At 56.6% G+C, this 14,950-nt stretch overlaps 1 protein-coding gene across 1 annotated transcript in view; it reads left to right on the forward strand.

Moving 5' to 3' along the window:
* LOC144165882 (uncharacterized) overlaps positions 1-8,770 on the forward strand; it is a 140,710-nt gene extending 131,940 nt beyond the window's left edge. Inside the window, exon 2 of the mRNA XM_077695637.1 lies at positions 7,784-8,770. Within this exon, the coding sequence (XP_077551763.1) occupies positions 7,816-8,751 (936 nt within the window). The 5' untranslated portion in view covers positions 7,784-7,815 and the 3' untranslated portion in view covers positions 8,752-8,770. The remainder of the gene's footprint in view (positions 1-7,783) is intronic.
* The last annotated feature ends 6,180 nt before the right edge of the window (positions 8,771-14,950 follow it).

The raw sequence follows: 14,950 nt of genomic DNA on the forward strand, positions 1-14,950 counted from the left end.
AAGCAGACGACCCTCGCCGCCCTCCATGTGTTTTCAATTACAAGCCAGAGTGAAAGTTGGTTGTGACGCTTTGCGGCGTGTTTAAATGACTGCATACTGTATGAAATAGCCTTTAAAGTAGCTGCAGAGGCTAAACAAAATAATATCCGCTAAAAGAAGCCGATTTGTCGGCTTTCTTTTGAGCGAGCTGACGCGGTGGTCGCGGCGTGGGACAGTATCGCTAGGTCGGTGGTTTAACTGTTTGACGACAGTTAATTTTTTTCTTCTTGCGTGCGGTCGACAAAGGAAAGTTCACGAGTAGCATAAACACGGAACGCTGCTCATCTTACATCCTGAGGTAACTGCAAAAGGTTGCTTCATCGGGAGCTTTAAGCGAACGCAAGAATTGCGCAGACGACTCAGTTGACACTGCTGGCCTGGCACCACCTCTGAAACGAGCGGAAATTTTGTTTCGTATTTTCGCAAACTAAATGATTCTTGCGTAACGTTTTACGCCACACGATTTACGAACGGCAGGGTTCATGTATACTAGCGAGTAGGTGGCGGCAATAGCGCCAAATAAATAAACAAATTAAGCGCTATTAAAGGACGCAAAACACGCACCAAATCACGCGCACAGCTTAACATAACACAGCCGCATACACGGCGCGGGGCCCCGAATATTTACATACGATCATCCCTGACTGTGTTGGTTTTCTAGTGCAGGGGTCGTCGAATCTGAACGCCGACACGACAGTTTTGACTTCAAATGGATGTTAGACAGCGAGACAAGAACAGAGAATTGGCGTCCTCCAGTTGAATTGCCCCCATCCCCCGATGTTCACACTTCGCCAGAATATTGTCAAATGTTATTAGAAATTCGCTGAATTTTTTCTCTTTGCATTCAAAGCCCCCTCCTCCTCCTCCCCCCCCCCCCCCCCCGATTTGCCGTCCAGCCCTCCGCCGTTGCTGACCCTCATTCTAGGCTATTAAGTGCGAACTGGGAATGTATGCTGCAAGAGCATAATTAAGTAAAGTGAGAGCAAACAAGGAAAGCGAGCGGCCTCTTAGTTCGCCCGACCACTTTGTTTTACGGCCACTAATTTCGTAATCGCAAAACAGATTTCACGCTTCTGACGGTCGCGGCAATTTGTCACTGAGACACGCAACAAAACGGCAAGCTAACGCTGCACCATGTATTCGTAACGGCGACGCAAACGAGCACTGTTTAATTATAGCGCACGCATAGCAGGTACGCAAAAGAGCGGCGCACCGCAGCAGGCGAGCCCTGCGGTCCACCGGACTCGCTGGCTTTTTAAAGCGCGATCATCGCCGATTGCGGCACTCTTGTTTTTTGATCGGCTGTTTTTGAGAAGTCTTTGTCACCTAGAGTATTAGTTTAAACTAGAAATTTCACTTAAAATTTCACTTCGAACGACCATCGATCGGTGAACCTGCGAGTTGCAGACGCCGTCACGGTACCGGCACTTTCGTCGGCGCTGTAAACGTGTTTAGCGCTGGAAAGCTTTTTCCCCTAATGCCAAGTTGATCGCTGAAATTGATCGGACGCGTCGGGGATGAGCTGGTGACCACGTCGCAAAATAATCGGGAGCGTCGAGCTCATTTTGCTTCTGTCAACACGGGATCCTATGGGACCCACGCAGCTTTGTACTACCCGGAAGTACTGCCCGGAAGCCGCTTGCGCAGCGCCCCCTGGGCAGCGCAGGAGGCCTATACCCGAGTACGGCGGTTACTCTGACCGCATGAGTGCTACGGAGTACCTCGAGGCGCTGCACCGCTATCAGGAGGCGTCGGGTATGGACGACAGCGTGATTAAACGACGTGTTCTGCCTATATCGCTGACCGCCCAGGCTGCACGGTGGTACCGGCTGGTGGGGCGCGACGCTCGTACGATGGGCGAATTTGAAGCGCTCTTTCGCAGCGAATTCCTGCCCCCAGATTACGAGCGCCGCATGTTGAACGAGCTAGAGATGCGAACTCAACACCGAGATGAGTCTCTGCTCGAATACGTCAGGGCAATGCAGGAGTTGTTTTTGCTTGCAAAGCCCATGGCGTCTGAGGCGGAAAAAGTTGAGAGGATGACGAGACTAGGGTGCCTCGATGCGCTCCCGCTCCGGGCGCGCATCGAGGCACCCTAGACGAGACAAGCCCACCCAACTTTTGCAGCGTACCTTCGAGGCAGTCAGTTTGCCAACATCAACGAACTGGCCAGCGAAGCAAAACGCATCCAAGCCGATATTCTAGCTGCTCGCAGCTATCGGCCGCCTCCCCCAGCCCACGCCACGCTGGAGCCAAGGTGCGCATGGCAGGGTGCGTCCCCACCGCCCATGCCGCGCGCCGCGGCAACAGCAGCGTACGCGGAGAGCACGGAAATAGAGCCGCGCGATGTGTCGGAGCGCGCCTCGACCCGTACTCGTACGCCATGCGGGCGCGTTCTGACGCCCAGCAAGGCATGCCGCGGCGCGGCTACGGCCGGGGACAAAACGCGCATGAGGAACCCAACAGCTACGCCCGTGTGGAAAGCTCGAGGGGACCGAACGCGCAGCGCGACTGTCAGGGAGCAGTAGCGCACTCGGAACCCAACCGCTACGCCCGTGTGGCAAGCCAAGGGAACCCGCCAGCGTTGCGCGGACAGCGGCCTCCGGCTGCGCAGTCGCATCGCGGCATCGTCTGCTACAAGTGCCGCGCAACGGGCCACTATGCCCGCGCGTGCACCGCTCCCTGCCCGGCGCCGGAAAGGCAGCGCAATTCGGGAAACGCCAGCCGCCGTCGGTGAGCACTTCGTCGCCGACGGCTATGGCTACATTAGGTGGTGAGCCTGAGCCCCTAATCCCGATGGCGTGCAGGGTGAAACGCCCCAACGCACTAGCGCCTTCCATCGCCCTTACGATCGCTGGTCGAAAGTGTGCGGCGTTGTTGGACAGCGGAGCGTCTGCTACGCTGTTCGGCGATGATGTCCTCGCTCATTTGCATCGGAGAGCTATTCGATTGCGAGCTTGCGACATCACTTTCCACCTAGCGAGCGGGAAAGCCAACTCAGGCGGCTCGGCGAGGTTGGCGGTCCGATGGGAGAAACGAGTGCGACGCCACAGATTCGTACATCTCCCGGACCTCACAGTGCCTGTAATTCTCGGCCGTGATTTTCTGGCTCGTACAGGCATTGTGATTGACATTGCCAACGGCGGGTATAGGCAAGGCGTTCATGCAGCCCTGCTCCCGTTTGCAAAACTTGCCGATGTATCGGAAGCGCCCCCCGCTCCGAATACCTCGAGCGAGCGCGGCAACAACGCAACGCTGTCGGAGACGCTTTGCGCTCCTGAAGCTGCGCGAGCGGGCAGGGAAGCCATGTCTCCCAACCGCGCAGCCGCCGCCGCGACGGCAGCCCCCCGAGCGCCTCGAGCTTCCGGGAACGCGCGCGGGCGCTCACCGCATCTTGCGGCGCCCCGCGCGCCTCCCGAGCGGCGCGCGCGCGGCCTTCACCCGAAAGGGACGTTAGGCCGCCCGCGTCCCGCGCCGTCCGGCAGCCCCCTGCTGCCCGGCGAAGCGCTCGAACGCTGGAGCGGAGAAAGCGATTATGAACCCGATGATCGCTACTGCTTCTGGCGACACGAACCACAGTTTGCCGCCCCTGTCGGCCGATCTGTCGGAACGTGAGCAGGTGTGCATATTGGCGTTGTTGAATCGGTTCAGCGCCATGTTCACCGAGAAACCGAGTTGTACGAACTTAGTACAGCATCGGATTGATACTGGTGATGCACTGCCCTGGAAATGCAATCCTCGGCCGGTCAGTGAGGCCAAAAGGAGAGCAATCGACCTCGCAGTGGATGAGTTGCTCGAGACTGGTGCAATCCAGCGCTCCGACAGTCCATGGGGGTTCCCAGTCGTGCTAGTCGAAAAGAAAGATGGCACCTTCCGTCTTTGTGTTGACTATCGCCGGCTGAATGAGCTTACTCGGAAGGACGCCTATCCCATGCCGAGTATTGACTCTATCGTGGCTAGCCTAGGTGGTTCTCGATACTTTACCATCCTAGACGCTAGTCGCGGGTGCCTGCAGGTACAGATGAGTGCGGGTGACGTAGCCAAAACTGCGTTCACCTGCCACCGCGGGCTGTTTGAGTTCACTCGAATGCCTTTCGGTTGTTCTGGAGCTGCAGCTACCTTTCAGAGGTTGATCGATCGTGTTCTCGGGGAGGCAAAGTGGCGACATGCCATGGCGTACCTTGACGACATTGTCGTCTATTCTCGCACCTTTGAGGAACACATTCGACATCTGGAGGATGTTCTCACTAGGTTGCAGGATGCGGGTATTACCCTCAATCCAAAGAAAGCTCAGATTGCGGAGACTCGCGTCTCTTTGCTGGGCTTCACCATCGACAGTGGTCGCGTATTGCCGTGCGAGGAAAAGGTCCGAGCTTTGCTCGAGTATCCCTCGCCGACAGACATTAAGGCGTTGAGACGCTTCTTGGGAATGGTAAACTACTACCGGCAGTTTATCCCCAATTGCGCGGCTCTGCAGGCGCCTCTGACCGCACTGGTGAGGAAAAATGCTCGTTGGAGCTGGGGTCAGGAGCAGGAGGAGGCCGTTCGCACCCTCATTAAAGCTCTCGTTGACACAGCCGAGCTGCGGCTGCCCGACCTGAACAAAGAGTTCGTGATTCAGTCTGATGCGAGCGATCTCGGTTTGGGCGCGGTGCTGCTGCAGGAGCATGAAGGTGTTCTTCGGCCGGTCGCCTTTGTCAGCCGGTCGTTGACACCCGCAGAGCGAAACTACTTCGTGACGGAAAGGGAGTGTCTCGCGATAGTTTTCGCTCTGCGCAAGTTCGACTTATACGTCGACGGTGTTGGGTTCGTGGTGGAGACGGACCATATGGCGCTAACCTGGCTGAAGCGCCTGGGCGAGCCGTCTGGCCGCCTGGCGCGCTGGGCTCTGACGCTGCAGCGCTACAACTTCACTGTGCGCTACCGGAAGGGAAGCACGAACGTGGTGGCGGACGCTCTGTCACGAGCCCCCGTTTCTGCTCCACATACTTCCGAAGCAACGCACGCGTGCGAGCACGGAGCTTTTTGCGCCGACCGCTCAAACGAAACCAGCCCCGAAGGGACGGCTGCCGTTTTGCAGCAAAACCCGGGCGATTCCGCATACCTGGTAGCCCCTGTCTACTCATCCGGTATTGGGTTCAGCAGAGAAGAGCTCCTCGAAGCTCAGCAGAACGATCCATTTTGTCAGTCAGTCATTGACGGGCTCAGGGAAGAGCCGTGTCTGAGATGGAGCAAGGTGGCGCGGCCACCGGGCGTCCGGTAACAGCTGGTATTGCTGTCGGCGCCGAGCACAATGCAGCTGGTACTGCTGCTGGTGCGTTGGATACGTATCTGCTTGATGCGGACGGACTCCTGCTGCGATACATACCATCGGAGGAGGCCTCTGACCCCTTCAAGGTGGTTATCCCGCGCAGTCTGCGAAGAGCGACTCTGAGCTATTTCCATGACTCGCGGATGGCCGGTCACGCGTGCGGCCCTAAGACTTATTTTAAGTTGTGCAACTCCGTGACCTGGCCAGGCATGAAACGGGACGCTCTCCACTTTGCCCGCTCATGCCGCGTGTGCCAAAGCGTGAAGCCCAGGGGTGGCAAAGCCCCGGGCCTCGTGCAGTCGATCAACAGCCAGCAACCCTGGCAGATCGCGGCCTGTGACGTGATGGGCCCCTTTCCGAGGTCCAGCAGAGGTCATACGTATCTCTTAGCCGTCACAGACCACTTTACGAAATGGGGCAAGTTGTTTCCCCTACGTAAACTCACGGCACGCGCAATATGGGACAAGTTGTCGGAAGTATTCACTCGGTTTGGCTACCCCGCCGAGTTGATAACTGACAACGCGTCCTATTTCACGGCTAAGGTGTTCGTCGAAGCCTGTGCGGCCCTGGGCATTAAGCACCGAAAAACGACGACGTATCACCGCACAAGCCAACCCCACCGAGCGGTTGAATCGGAACGTGAAGCATATGCTAGCGGCGTTTGCCGAACAGCACCGGGACTGGGATGCATATCTCCCCGAGCTGAGCTGAGCTTTGCGTACAACCGTTAACCGCTCGACTGGGTTCACGCCCGCATTTCTCACTTTCGGGAGAGAGCTGCCCAACCCACTGGAAACCGTTCTGCGGGCTGGTGGGGGGGGCGGCCGCCGCTTCCTCGGCCCCGAGTCAGTACGCGGCGCAACTGAGCTCTAGGATGGAGCAGGCGATTTCGTTAGCCCGCAGAAACCTAGGCAAAGCGCGCGCTGGACAGAAGGCCCAGTACGACAAGGCACACAGGGAGGTCCGCTACAAAGCGGGTGACCTGGTCCTCAGACGCAAACACGTCTTGAGCGACGCAATCAAGGGCATCTCTGCTTCCCTGTCGGCCAAGTGGTCGGGCCCGTACCGAGTCGGGGATGCGCTCACCCCGCTCGTGTATCAGCTGGTAGATCCGAAAGGGAAACCAGTTGGCGGTCCAGTCAACGTCGCAGATCTGAAACCTTTCGTTGCGCGCAGCGACGATTGGAATGATGAGGAGGCAGCTCCCAGTCTGCGAAAGCAGCCGAAGCGCGGGGCGGCGGCCCAACGGCCGAACACCTATCGCTACTGGTTGCGCAAGCGCGCGTAACCACCTCCGCAACCCCTCCGAGGTAAACAACGCTCTGCCTCTGGCACCTTCCCCGCGAGGAGAAGCGCAGGTGGTTCGCTTTCCTCGCTACTCGCGCGGTCCGGCGGAGGGTCCTCGCCCTCCATTTGCCTCCGAAGCGGTAGGGGGAAAGGGGTATCTGCACGACAGGGAGAAGGGAGAACGGGGGAACCTTCTTGACCCCTTCACCTACTTGCGGTCAGCCGATTCCCCAGCGGGAAGTGGGGCGCCACTGCGCCTCCGCCAGGTAGCGTACGCTCGTTTTTGTTGCGTGGCCCTTCCTCGAGGTTAAATTAAGGTGGGAACGCGGGGTAGGCCATTCCGTATCTTAAAAATCCAACTGCGCGCAAATTAACGAGGACGTGAACACCCTGACGACACCACAAGCGCAGACTCACAACTGGTTTATTGTTAGAAAAATCAGAACATTAAATACCCAGGCGCCCCACATACGTCACATTCTCAGCGCTATCGGCTGCACACACAAATAAATAAAAATAAATCAAAACTCAGAAGCACACGACTGTGCTTCTGAGTTTTTATTTATTTTTATTTATTTCGAAAGAAAAACGGGACCTGAGCCACATGTCTTCCCATTGCCGCGCATGCGTTCCTGAATGTACCCCTGAATGTACCCCTGTGTTTGAGCGCACAACCATTTTATTCAGGCATAAGAATCAGCAGACAAGAGAAATTGTCGTGGCCAGACACATTTTAAAAGCTGGTTCAGATTGTATTAGTCACCCATCTATTGTCTTGCTTAGTCGCGAAGTCGCCTACATAGATGGACACTAAACATGAATTTGAAGCCTCTTCAGGGCATGCGTGGTGAAGAGGGGGAGGATATTTCATGTGTGATGGTGTTATCGTCGCGGAATTATCTGTCATTCGTGTGCTTCTGAGTTTTTTATTTATTTTTATTTATTTGTGTGTGCAGCCGATAGCGCTGAGAATGTGACGTATGTGGGGCGCCTGGGTATTTAATGTTCTGATTTTTCTAACAATAAACCAGTTGTGAGTCTGCGCTTGTGGTGTCTTCAGGGTGGTCACGTCCTCGTTAATTTGCGCGCAGTTGGATTTTTAAGATGCGTCAATACCAACTTGCCCAACTTTCGACTCTTTTACAGGCCATTCCGTCCTGCGCCTCCGACCCACCGACATGGCCCCTGCTCAACCTCCTGCTCGCCCGGACCGGCCGGCACCCAAGAAGCTGCGCCCGGTCGTGTCGTCGGCGAAGCCCTCAAGACCGGCCGGCGTCCCGGGCGATCCCGGCTCCTCCTCGAGGCCTTCCTCACAGCCCGGGCCTTCCCTCCTGCCCGGGGCCTCTACCCAGCCTGGCGTTCCGGCGAGGTCCGGGGCTGCCAGACCGAAGCCGACGAAGAGAACGGTAACCACCTGGACGTTCCAGGAGGGCAAGGAGCCGCTGGTCAGCTTTTTCTCCGCCCGCCCTTGGAAGCGGCAGCGGCGGCCGCCGGTACGGCAGTCCCGCTCCCTCGGCATGTTCGAGGGGCGGACGGTATCCGCGGCGGCGGCGGCGGCGGGCGGCGCGTCCCTGGCACCGTCTCCAGGGGCGCAGTACTGCGCGGGCTGCGGCGGGCTACGCCTGACGGGCAGCCACGACCAGTCCAAGTTCCACCAAGTTCACGCCCCGCCGCCGCCCTCGAGCTCCGCTCCCTGCAAGGCGGCACCGGAGGCTCCCCCGGGGCCCCTCCAACCTGGTCCTGCGGCGACTTCGGTCCCGGCGGCGCCTCCTGCCCTGTTCCCGGCTCCTGTGGTGGCCGCTCCACTGCCAGCGGCCCCCCAAGGTCCCTCCTGCTACTTTGGCCCCGGCGTTGGCCGAACAGGTCGTGAGGGCCGCCCTGCCGAGCCTGATGAACTCGGTGGTGGAGGCCCTTGCGACCGACCTGTCCTTCACCACGGCCATCACGGCGGAGGTCCGGAGGACGACATCCAGGGTGGCCGAGGCGGTGTTGTTCGGAGAGGACGTACCTCTGCCCCCGGCCCTCTGCGCAACCCTAGAAGCGGCCGCGGCGGGAACGCCGGAATACATGGAGGTGGCCGACGACGCCACTTCCAGTTCGAGCGCCGACAGTGAGAACCTCCTAAAGTTCTAAATAAAAAAGGTCAGAGGAAGCGGCCGCGTACGCCTTTATTTTTTTGGGTGGGTTGTCCGTCGGCGGGCTCGGTCGTGAGGAGGGGGGGGGGGGGTTGTGGGGATCCCTGTGCCCCCATGCCTTGTCCGCACACGTGGTGGGGCGAGCTGGTAGCCGCCATTTTGGGTAACCAGCGCGTCACGTTGGTCGTGCTCTCTTCACGACTCCGCGCGACGCGCCGAACCGGCTCGCCGCGAACGTGTGCGGGGGGCGAGGGGGAGGGACGACCGGTTCGTCGCCTTCTCCCTCGCCGCCCTCTTCTCGATCGCCGGAGGAGACCTCCTCTCCTCCACCCATGCTGACGAGCGGCCCGCGAGAGCGTGCCGCGGGGACTCTGCCGAGAGATTCTGCCCTGATCGGTCGCCTCGGGATGCCTCCCCTGCTCCCGCGGCCGTTATGACGGATATCGAGGTCTGAGCCCAGCGGCTTGAGCGAGCGACAGGAGCCACTGTCTCCCCGCGAGCGATAGTCGTGTTGTCTGGTGTATGCACTGTATCTGCCAGGCAATAAAGCCTCACTTTGGATTGCCGGAGCCTGTCTACCGCATGTGAGTACTCGAACCCGTGCGTGAGTCTTCGGATTCCGCAGGGCTAGTGTACGACGCGTAGCGTTCTCTAGCAAAGCTAGCCGGGGTCCTCTGCTATCCCGTACGTTAGCCCACAAGCGGTAATTCCTCCTTTAGTTCAAATGCAATGATTTCGGCACAGCAGCGTAACTCGCCCACTTTTTTCAAACCGACCCAATCAAAATATCACGCAGATTTTAACAGCACTTTATTTTTGCAAGTGCTTACAAAAAGTATTTTAAATGCACGTAGAAGCACGCAATTCAAGGCTTCGAATTCCTGCATGCAGGTTGGGATACAGGACAGCATTGTTCTCAGTATAGGGTCATCTCCCCGTCCCCGACATTGACTGCTTCTATGCGAGATGGCAAGGACTGGTAGAGGGCCGAAACAAAAGCCTGATCAGCCCAAAGTTGCTCCCACTCGTCACTAATCGCGGTCCACATCTGGCCTGCAGTGGCCCGATGAGTCGGCCTGCGCACCATGGCAGCTGTGAGACGATGCCCCACATTTTCGATATGTTAAGGTCCGCCCCTTTTGGACACCATTCCGTTAGCGGTATTTGTTGCTGTACCAAGTAATCATTTACCGCCCTGGAGGAGTGAAGCGGTGAAAGGTCCTGCTGAAACTGGTAATTGCCATCGGGGAACAAACCTTGGGCATAAGGTGACAGAACACCGCCAAGGATGTTGCAGCACTGCACGAAGTCAGTGTGCCTGTAATACGGCAGAGCGGACCAAGGCCATGTCGTGACAGCGCGCCCCATACGCTGACGCTTGCTCTACCGCTGGCCGAGACACGTTTCACGTTGTCTGGATGGCTACTGCATGATAAAAATATAATAATCAGTCAGTGCACCTCTTACACGACAACGAATGCATGAGTAAATATTTCTTACCGAAATCCTTGGAGTCGCCAAACGCGCTCTATTTGGTCCAGTCGAGTGCAGAACGTGGACTCGTCGGAAAAAATCCCTCTGCCCCAGTCCTCTGTGGTCCAGGAGGCATGCTGTGTTGCGAAGTGCAGCCTGGCGTTCTTGTTCCCAGTTGTGAGAAGTAGCTTCTGCGATGCAATACGACTGCGGAGGCCTGCGCTTCTGAGCCGACGGCGAACACTAATGTCGGAAACATCCAGATCGAACGTATGTCTGATGGCTCCCTTCTGATTGGACTGCTGCGGCGATGATGCAGGCATCTTCGTCCTCTGTAGTTACTTGAGGCGGAGGCGCCCTGGGGGCATCGCGGGCGCTACCTTCCTACTTAAAGGCTTGTATTATTCGGTTCAGTTTTTAAAGGTCTCCTACTAAAGAACCAATATGCCGTTGTTGCGAGCTGAATGCGAGCCGAATAATTTCTCGTCGTTGGTCCTCCGGCACTCGTGCCATGACGATCTGCAGCAGTCTGGCATGCTTTACCAAGACGGCTCACCTTTATTACAGCCCCTTCCGATGGGCATGCTGGGAACCAGTAATCTGTTGATAGAATTATATGCCAACTAGCGCAACACGTATGTGACGTACTTCCAGTTGTTACAACCCTGAAATCATTTTGCTTATGGCCAGTGAAACTGAAGGAGCACATATGCGCAAAGTTTATCAGGAATAACTTTGTCACTCGAAGTTGGCGCAGGCGCTACGACCTTCATTCAATATACGGGAGAAAACTATCATCCTTTACATTTTTATATTTGGCCGTTTTCATCCAAGAATCCAGGAACCGCGGATCAAAGCAAGGTACCATTAGCAGACGAGACGAAACATAGCAGACGACACGGAGACGCTCCGATGACGCGATGCGCGCGCTGAAGGCAAAACATCGCTCGGCACGCACAGCGCATGTGTGATGTTTTGCGCTGGGCACGGTAGTCTGCTCTGATAGTACCGGCAGCCACGCGCTCCCGTGTTCACTCTCAGCGAGATCACCACTGTACGCGAGCGTTGTGGGACCCGCTGGCACTGATGCGGTCACCGAGTACAGTCATGGACAATTCAAATACGAACCGCGGATACCGGTGCCGTCACATGGCAGCGGCCGTGAAAAACGCACGATGCGCAGTTGAGAGCCACCTTAGTTGAGATGAAGGGAGCGAAGCTGCGTGTCCCGCTGCGATACGTTGCCCTCTGATCGCTCGCGTGCTTTTGTCACCGCGCCGCAAGAGCGCTGAAAGCTGAGCCAACTGAGCTGTTAGCGAGGCGGCGCGAGATAGTAGCCAACTGCAGGCCACTCAGCGCTCGGCGCCCACGCTCGGCCGCTCCCCGTCTGTGCCGGCGTCACATAGCTGTGCGTGCGTGGCGGATCGACTCGAACAAACGACGACCACATGGGACTGGCCCAAAGCCATGTTTAGTGGTCAGGGGTTGATCCTGAGACATCGCATGCATGCCACAAGACCAAAAGAAAATAAATTAGCCCCTTGGCAACGACGTCGTAACTTATTTCGGCCAGGTAGCAGCCGCAGAGTACCAATGCATACAGATCGAAGCAAGTGCTTTGTGCCAACAACAACACAAAGAAATGAGATGACGGTGAGCGACAACCCGAAAACCGCCAATTATCCGTGACATTCTGCGAAAAATAATCGTACAAATGCAACTGTCACGGCAAACAGTCGCCGGGATGGGCAGCAGCCCCTGGACAACAAAGTCAGTGGCGGGAGCCTTTTTGCGACACTTCAATACTTGGTGAAGTCCCCCTTGGCAGACACAATAGCCACCACACGTCGAGGAATGCTCTCGAAAAGGCGCGCCGCGAAGTCGGTAACCCGGAGGCGCTGCCACTCCTTTTCGATAGCTTGCCACAACGAGTCACGCGAGCCGCCCTGTAGCTGTCGGCTTCTAAGGGACTTCTTCATTATTTTCTCACACGTTTTCAATTATATTCATGTCCACCCCCTGCGGTGGCCACTCGATCACCATCACGCCTCGCTCGTCCATAGCTGTTTTGGTTGGTTATAGAATTTAACGCGCCGACGCAACGCAGGCGATGAGGCGCGCCGTAGTGGAGGGCTCCGGCTTAATTTTGACCACCTGGGGATCTTTAACGTGCGCCAAAATCTCGTACACACGGGCGTTTTTGCTTTTCCCCTCCATCAGAAAAGCGGCCACCGCGGCCGGGAATCGAACCCGTGACCTCGTGCTCAGCAGCGACACGCCTTAGCCACTGAGCCACCGCGGCGGGTTCTAGTAGCTGTTTTACTGATCGAGCCGTGTGTATGGTGCTTCGGTCGTGCTGCAAATAATACAGTGTGCATCCGCGAATGGTACATCTAGGGCGTAGGGTATCACCACGCTGTCAGCGATCTCCTCGTAGGCAGCCGCGTTGAAGCAGCCCTCGATACGAACTAACAGACCGAGGTGTCGCTTTTGTGTCAACAAAACTGTATAAAATGCGAAGAGGCCGTCAGCAATGCCCTCACTTGAAGCCAAGTATGCCAAGCGTTCCGGAGAAAAACTGACTGCGCATGATCCACCTCTTCGAAGTAGGCATTAGGGAGCGCGATATTGCGAGAGCCACAGGACAACCACTATCCACCGTGAATCGCATCCTGCAAGCGTTCTGCGATGAGGACCGGATCGAGAATCTTCCACGAGGACGCAGACCACGGGCTACCAGAAGTGAACAAGACATGCTAATCGTGGCCGCCGCGGCACTAAAGCCGTCCCTGACGTCTGTACAAATCAAATCTGAGCTCGACCTTTCGGCAAGCACGAAAACTGTTCGACGCCGCTTACATGATGTGCGGCTACGAAACTGTGTCCCTGCATGCTAGAAAGCCCAAGCTATCCGAAGCGAACAAGCTTGCAAGACTGCTTTTCGCAGAAGACCACGCAACCTGGACGGTGGTAGACTGGAGCTGTGTTCTCTTCACGGACGAATCCACATTGCCAAGCCGTTGAGACCAGCGCCAACGCATTTGGAGGGCCGTGAACACCAGCTGTGAGTGATGTAAATATTTTCCCTTTTCTTTTAAAAACAAATTGTAATAGAATACACAGCGCTAGTACGAATAGAATGTAAAGATAGACCAGGCAAAACGAGCCCACGACAAGCTTTCGTGCTGCTTGCACGTTCGTTTACGTGAAGGTTTGATGCCACTCACCACGCGTTTTGTAATGCAGTTATTTCATATCTTTGTTCGGCGTAGCCCTTGCCAGCAATCAGAACTATTGCGCTGCCAAGCTTGGGCGCCAAGTTTCTTTTGTGACACACAATAGGGAAAATGACGGCGGAGCATATGCAGTCATTTAGCTGCCCACAGCAGTGCCTTTCCCGGAGCGAATTTATGCGTCGGGTGCATCTGTCGACAGTGGCCCAGAGATAAACAAACGTCCAAACGATTTCGGCACTAACCTACTGCGATTTCTTTCTTCCTCGGAATCGAGTCGTGCAACCTACAGCGGATTTCAAGTAGCGGCCGGTGCGCCGTTAGCGTGTGGGCTGCGATTTCAAGCCAGGGCTTCGGTCCGTTAGTTCGTATCGAGGGCCGCTTCAACGCGGCTGCCTACGAGGACATCGTTGACAGCGTGGTGATACCCTACGCCCTGGATGGACCATTCGCGGATGCACTGTATTATTTGCAGCACGACCGAAGCCCGATACACAGGGCTCGATCAGTAAAACACCTACTGGACGAGCGAGGCGTGATGGTGATCGAGTGGCCACCGCAGGGGGCGGACATGAATTATTTGAAAACGTGTGGGGAGCAATGAAGTCCCTTAGAAGCCGACAGCTACAGGGCGGCTCGCGTGACTCGTTGTGGCAAGCTATCGAAGAGGAGTGGCAGCGCCTTCGGGCTACCGACTTCGCGGCGCGCCTTTTCGAGAGCATTCCTCGACGTGTGGCGGCATTTGTGTCTGCCAAGGGGGACTTCACCAAGTATTGAAGTGTCGCAAAAAGTCTCCCGCCACTGCCTTTGTTGTCCAGGCGCTGCTGCCTATCCCGGCTACTGTTTGCCATGACAGTTGCATTTGTACCATTTTTTTCGAAGAATGCCACGGCTAATTGGCAGTTTTCGGGTTGTCGCTCATCGTCATCTCATTTCTTTTGTTTTGACACAAATCACATCCTTCTATCTGTATGCCTCGCACTCTGCTGCTGCTACCTGGACGAAATAAACCGAGTTACGACGTCGTTGCCAATGGGCTAATTTATTTTCTTTTGGTCTTGTGGCATGCATGCGATGCCTCAGGATCAACTCCTGATTGCACTAAGCATGGCTTTGGGCCAGTGCCAAGTGGTCGTCGTTTGTTCCAATCACTGCGCCACGCACGCTCAGCTATGTGACGCCGGCACAGACGGGCAGCGGCCGATCGTGGGCGCCGAGCGCTGAGTGGCCGCAGTTGCCTACTATCTCGCGCCGCCTCGCTAACAGCTCAGCTTTCAGCGCCCTTGCGGCGCAGCGACAAAGAAGGCATGCGAGCGAGCAGAGGGAAACGTATCGCAGTGGGACACGCAGCCTCGCTCCCTTGATCTCAACTGCGCATGTCCGTGTGTTTTCCACGGCCGCTGCCAGGTGACGGCACCAGTATCTTCGGCCGTGCGCTCCGCGGTTCGTATTTGAATTGTCCATGACTCTAC

The sequence above is a fragment of the Haemaphysalis longicornis genome, unplaced genomic scaffold (genome assembly GCF_048455015.1).
Source record: "Haemaphysalis longicornis isolate Haplotype H1 unplaced genomic scaffold, Haemaphysalis longicornis Haplotype H1 scaffold_1, whole genome shotgun sequence".
NCBI classification, from domain to species: Eukaryota; Metazoa; Arthropoda; class Arachnida; order Ixodida; family Ixodidae; genus Haemaphysalis; species Haemaphysalis longicornis.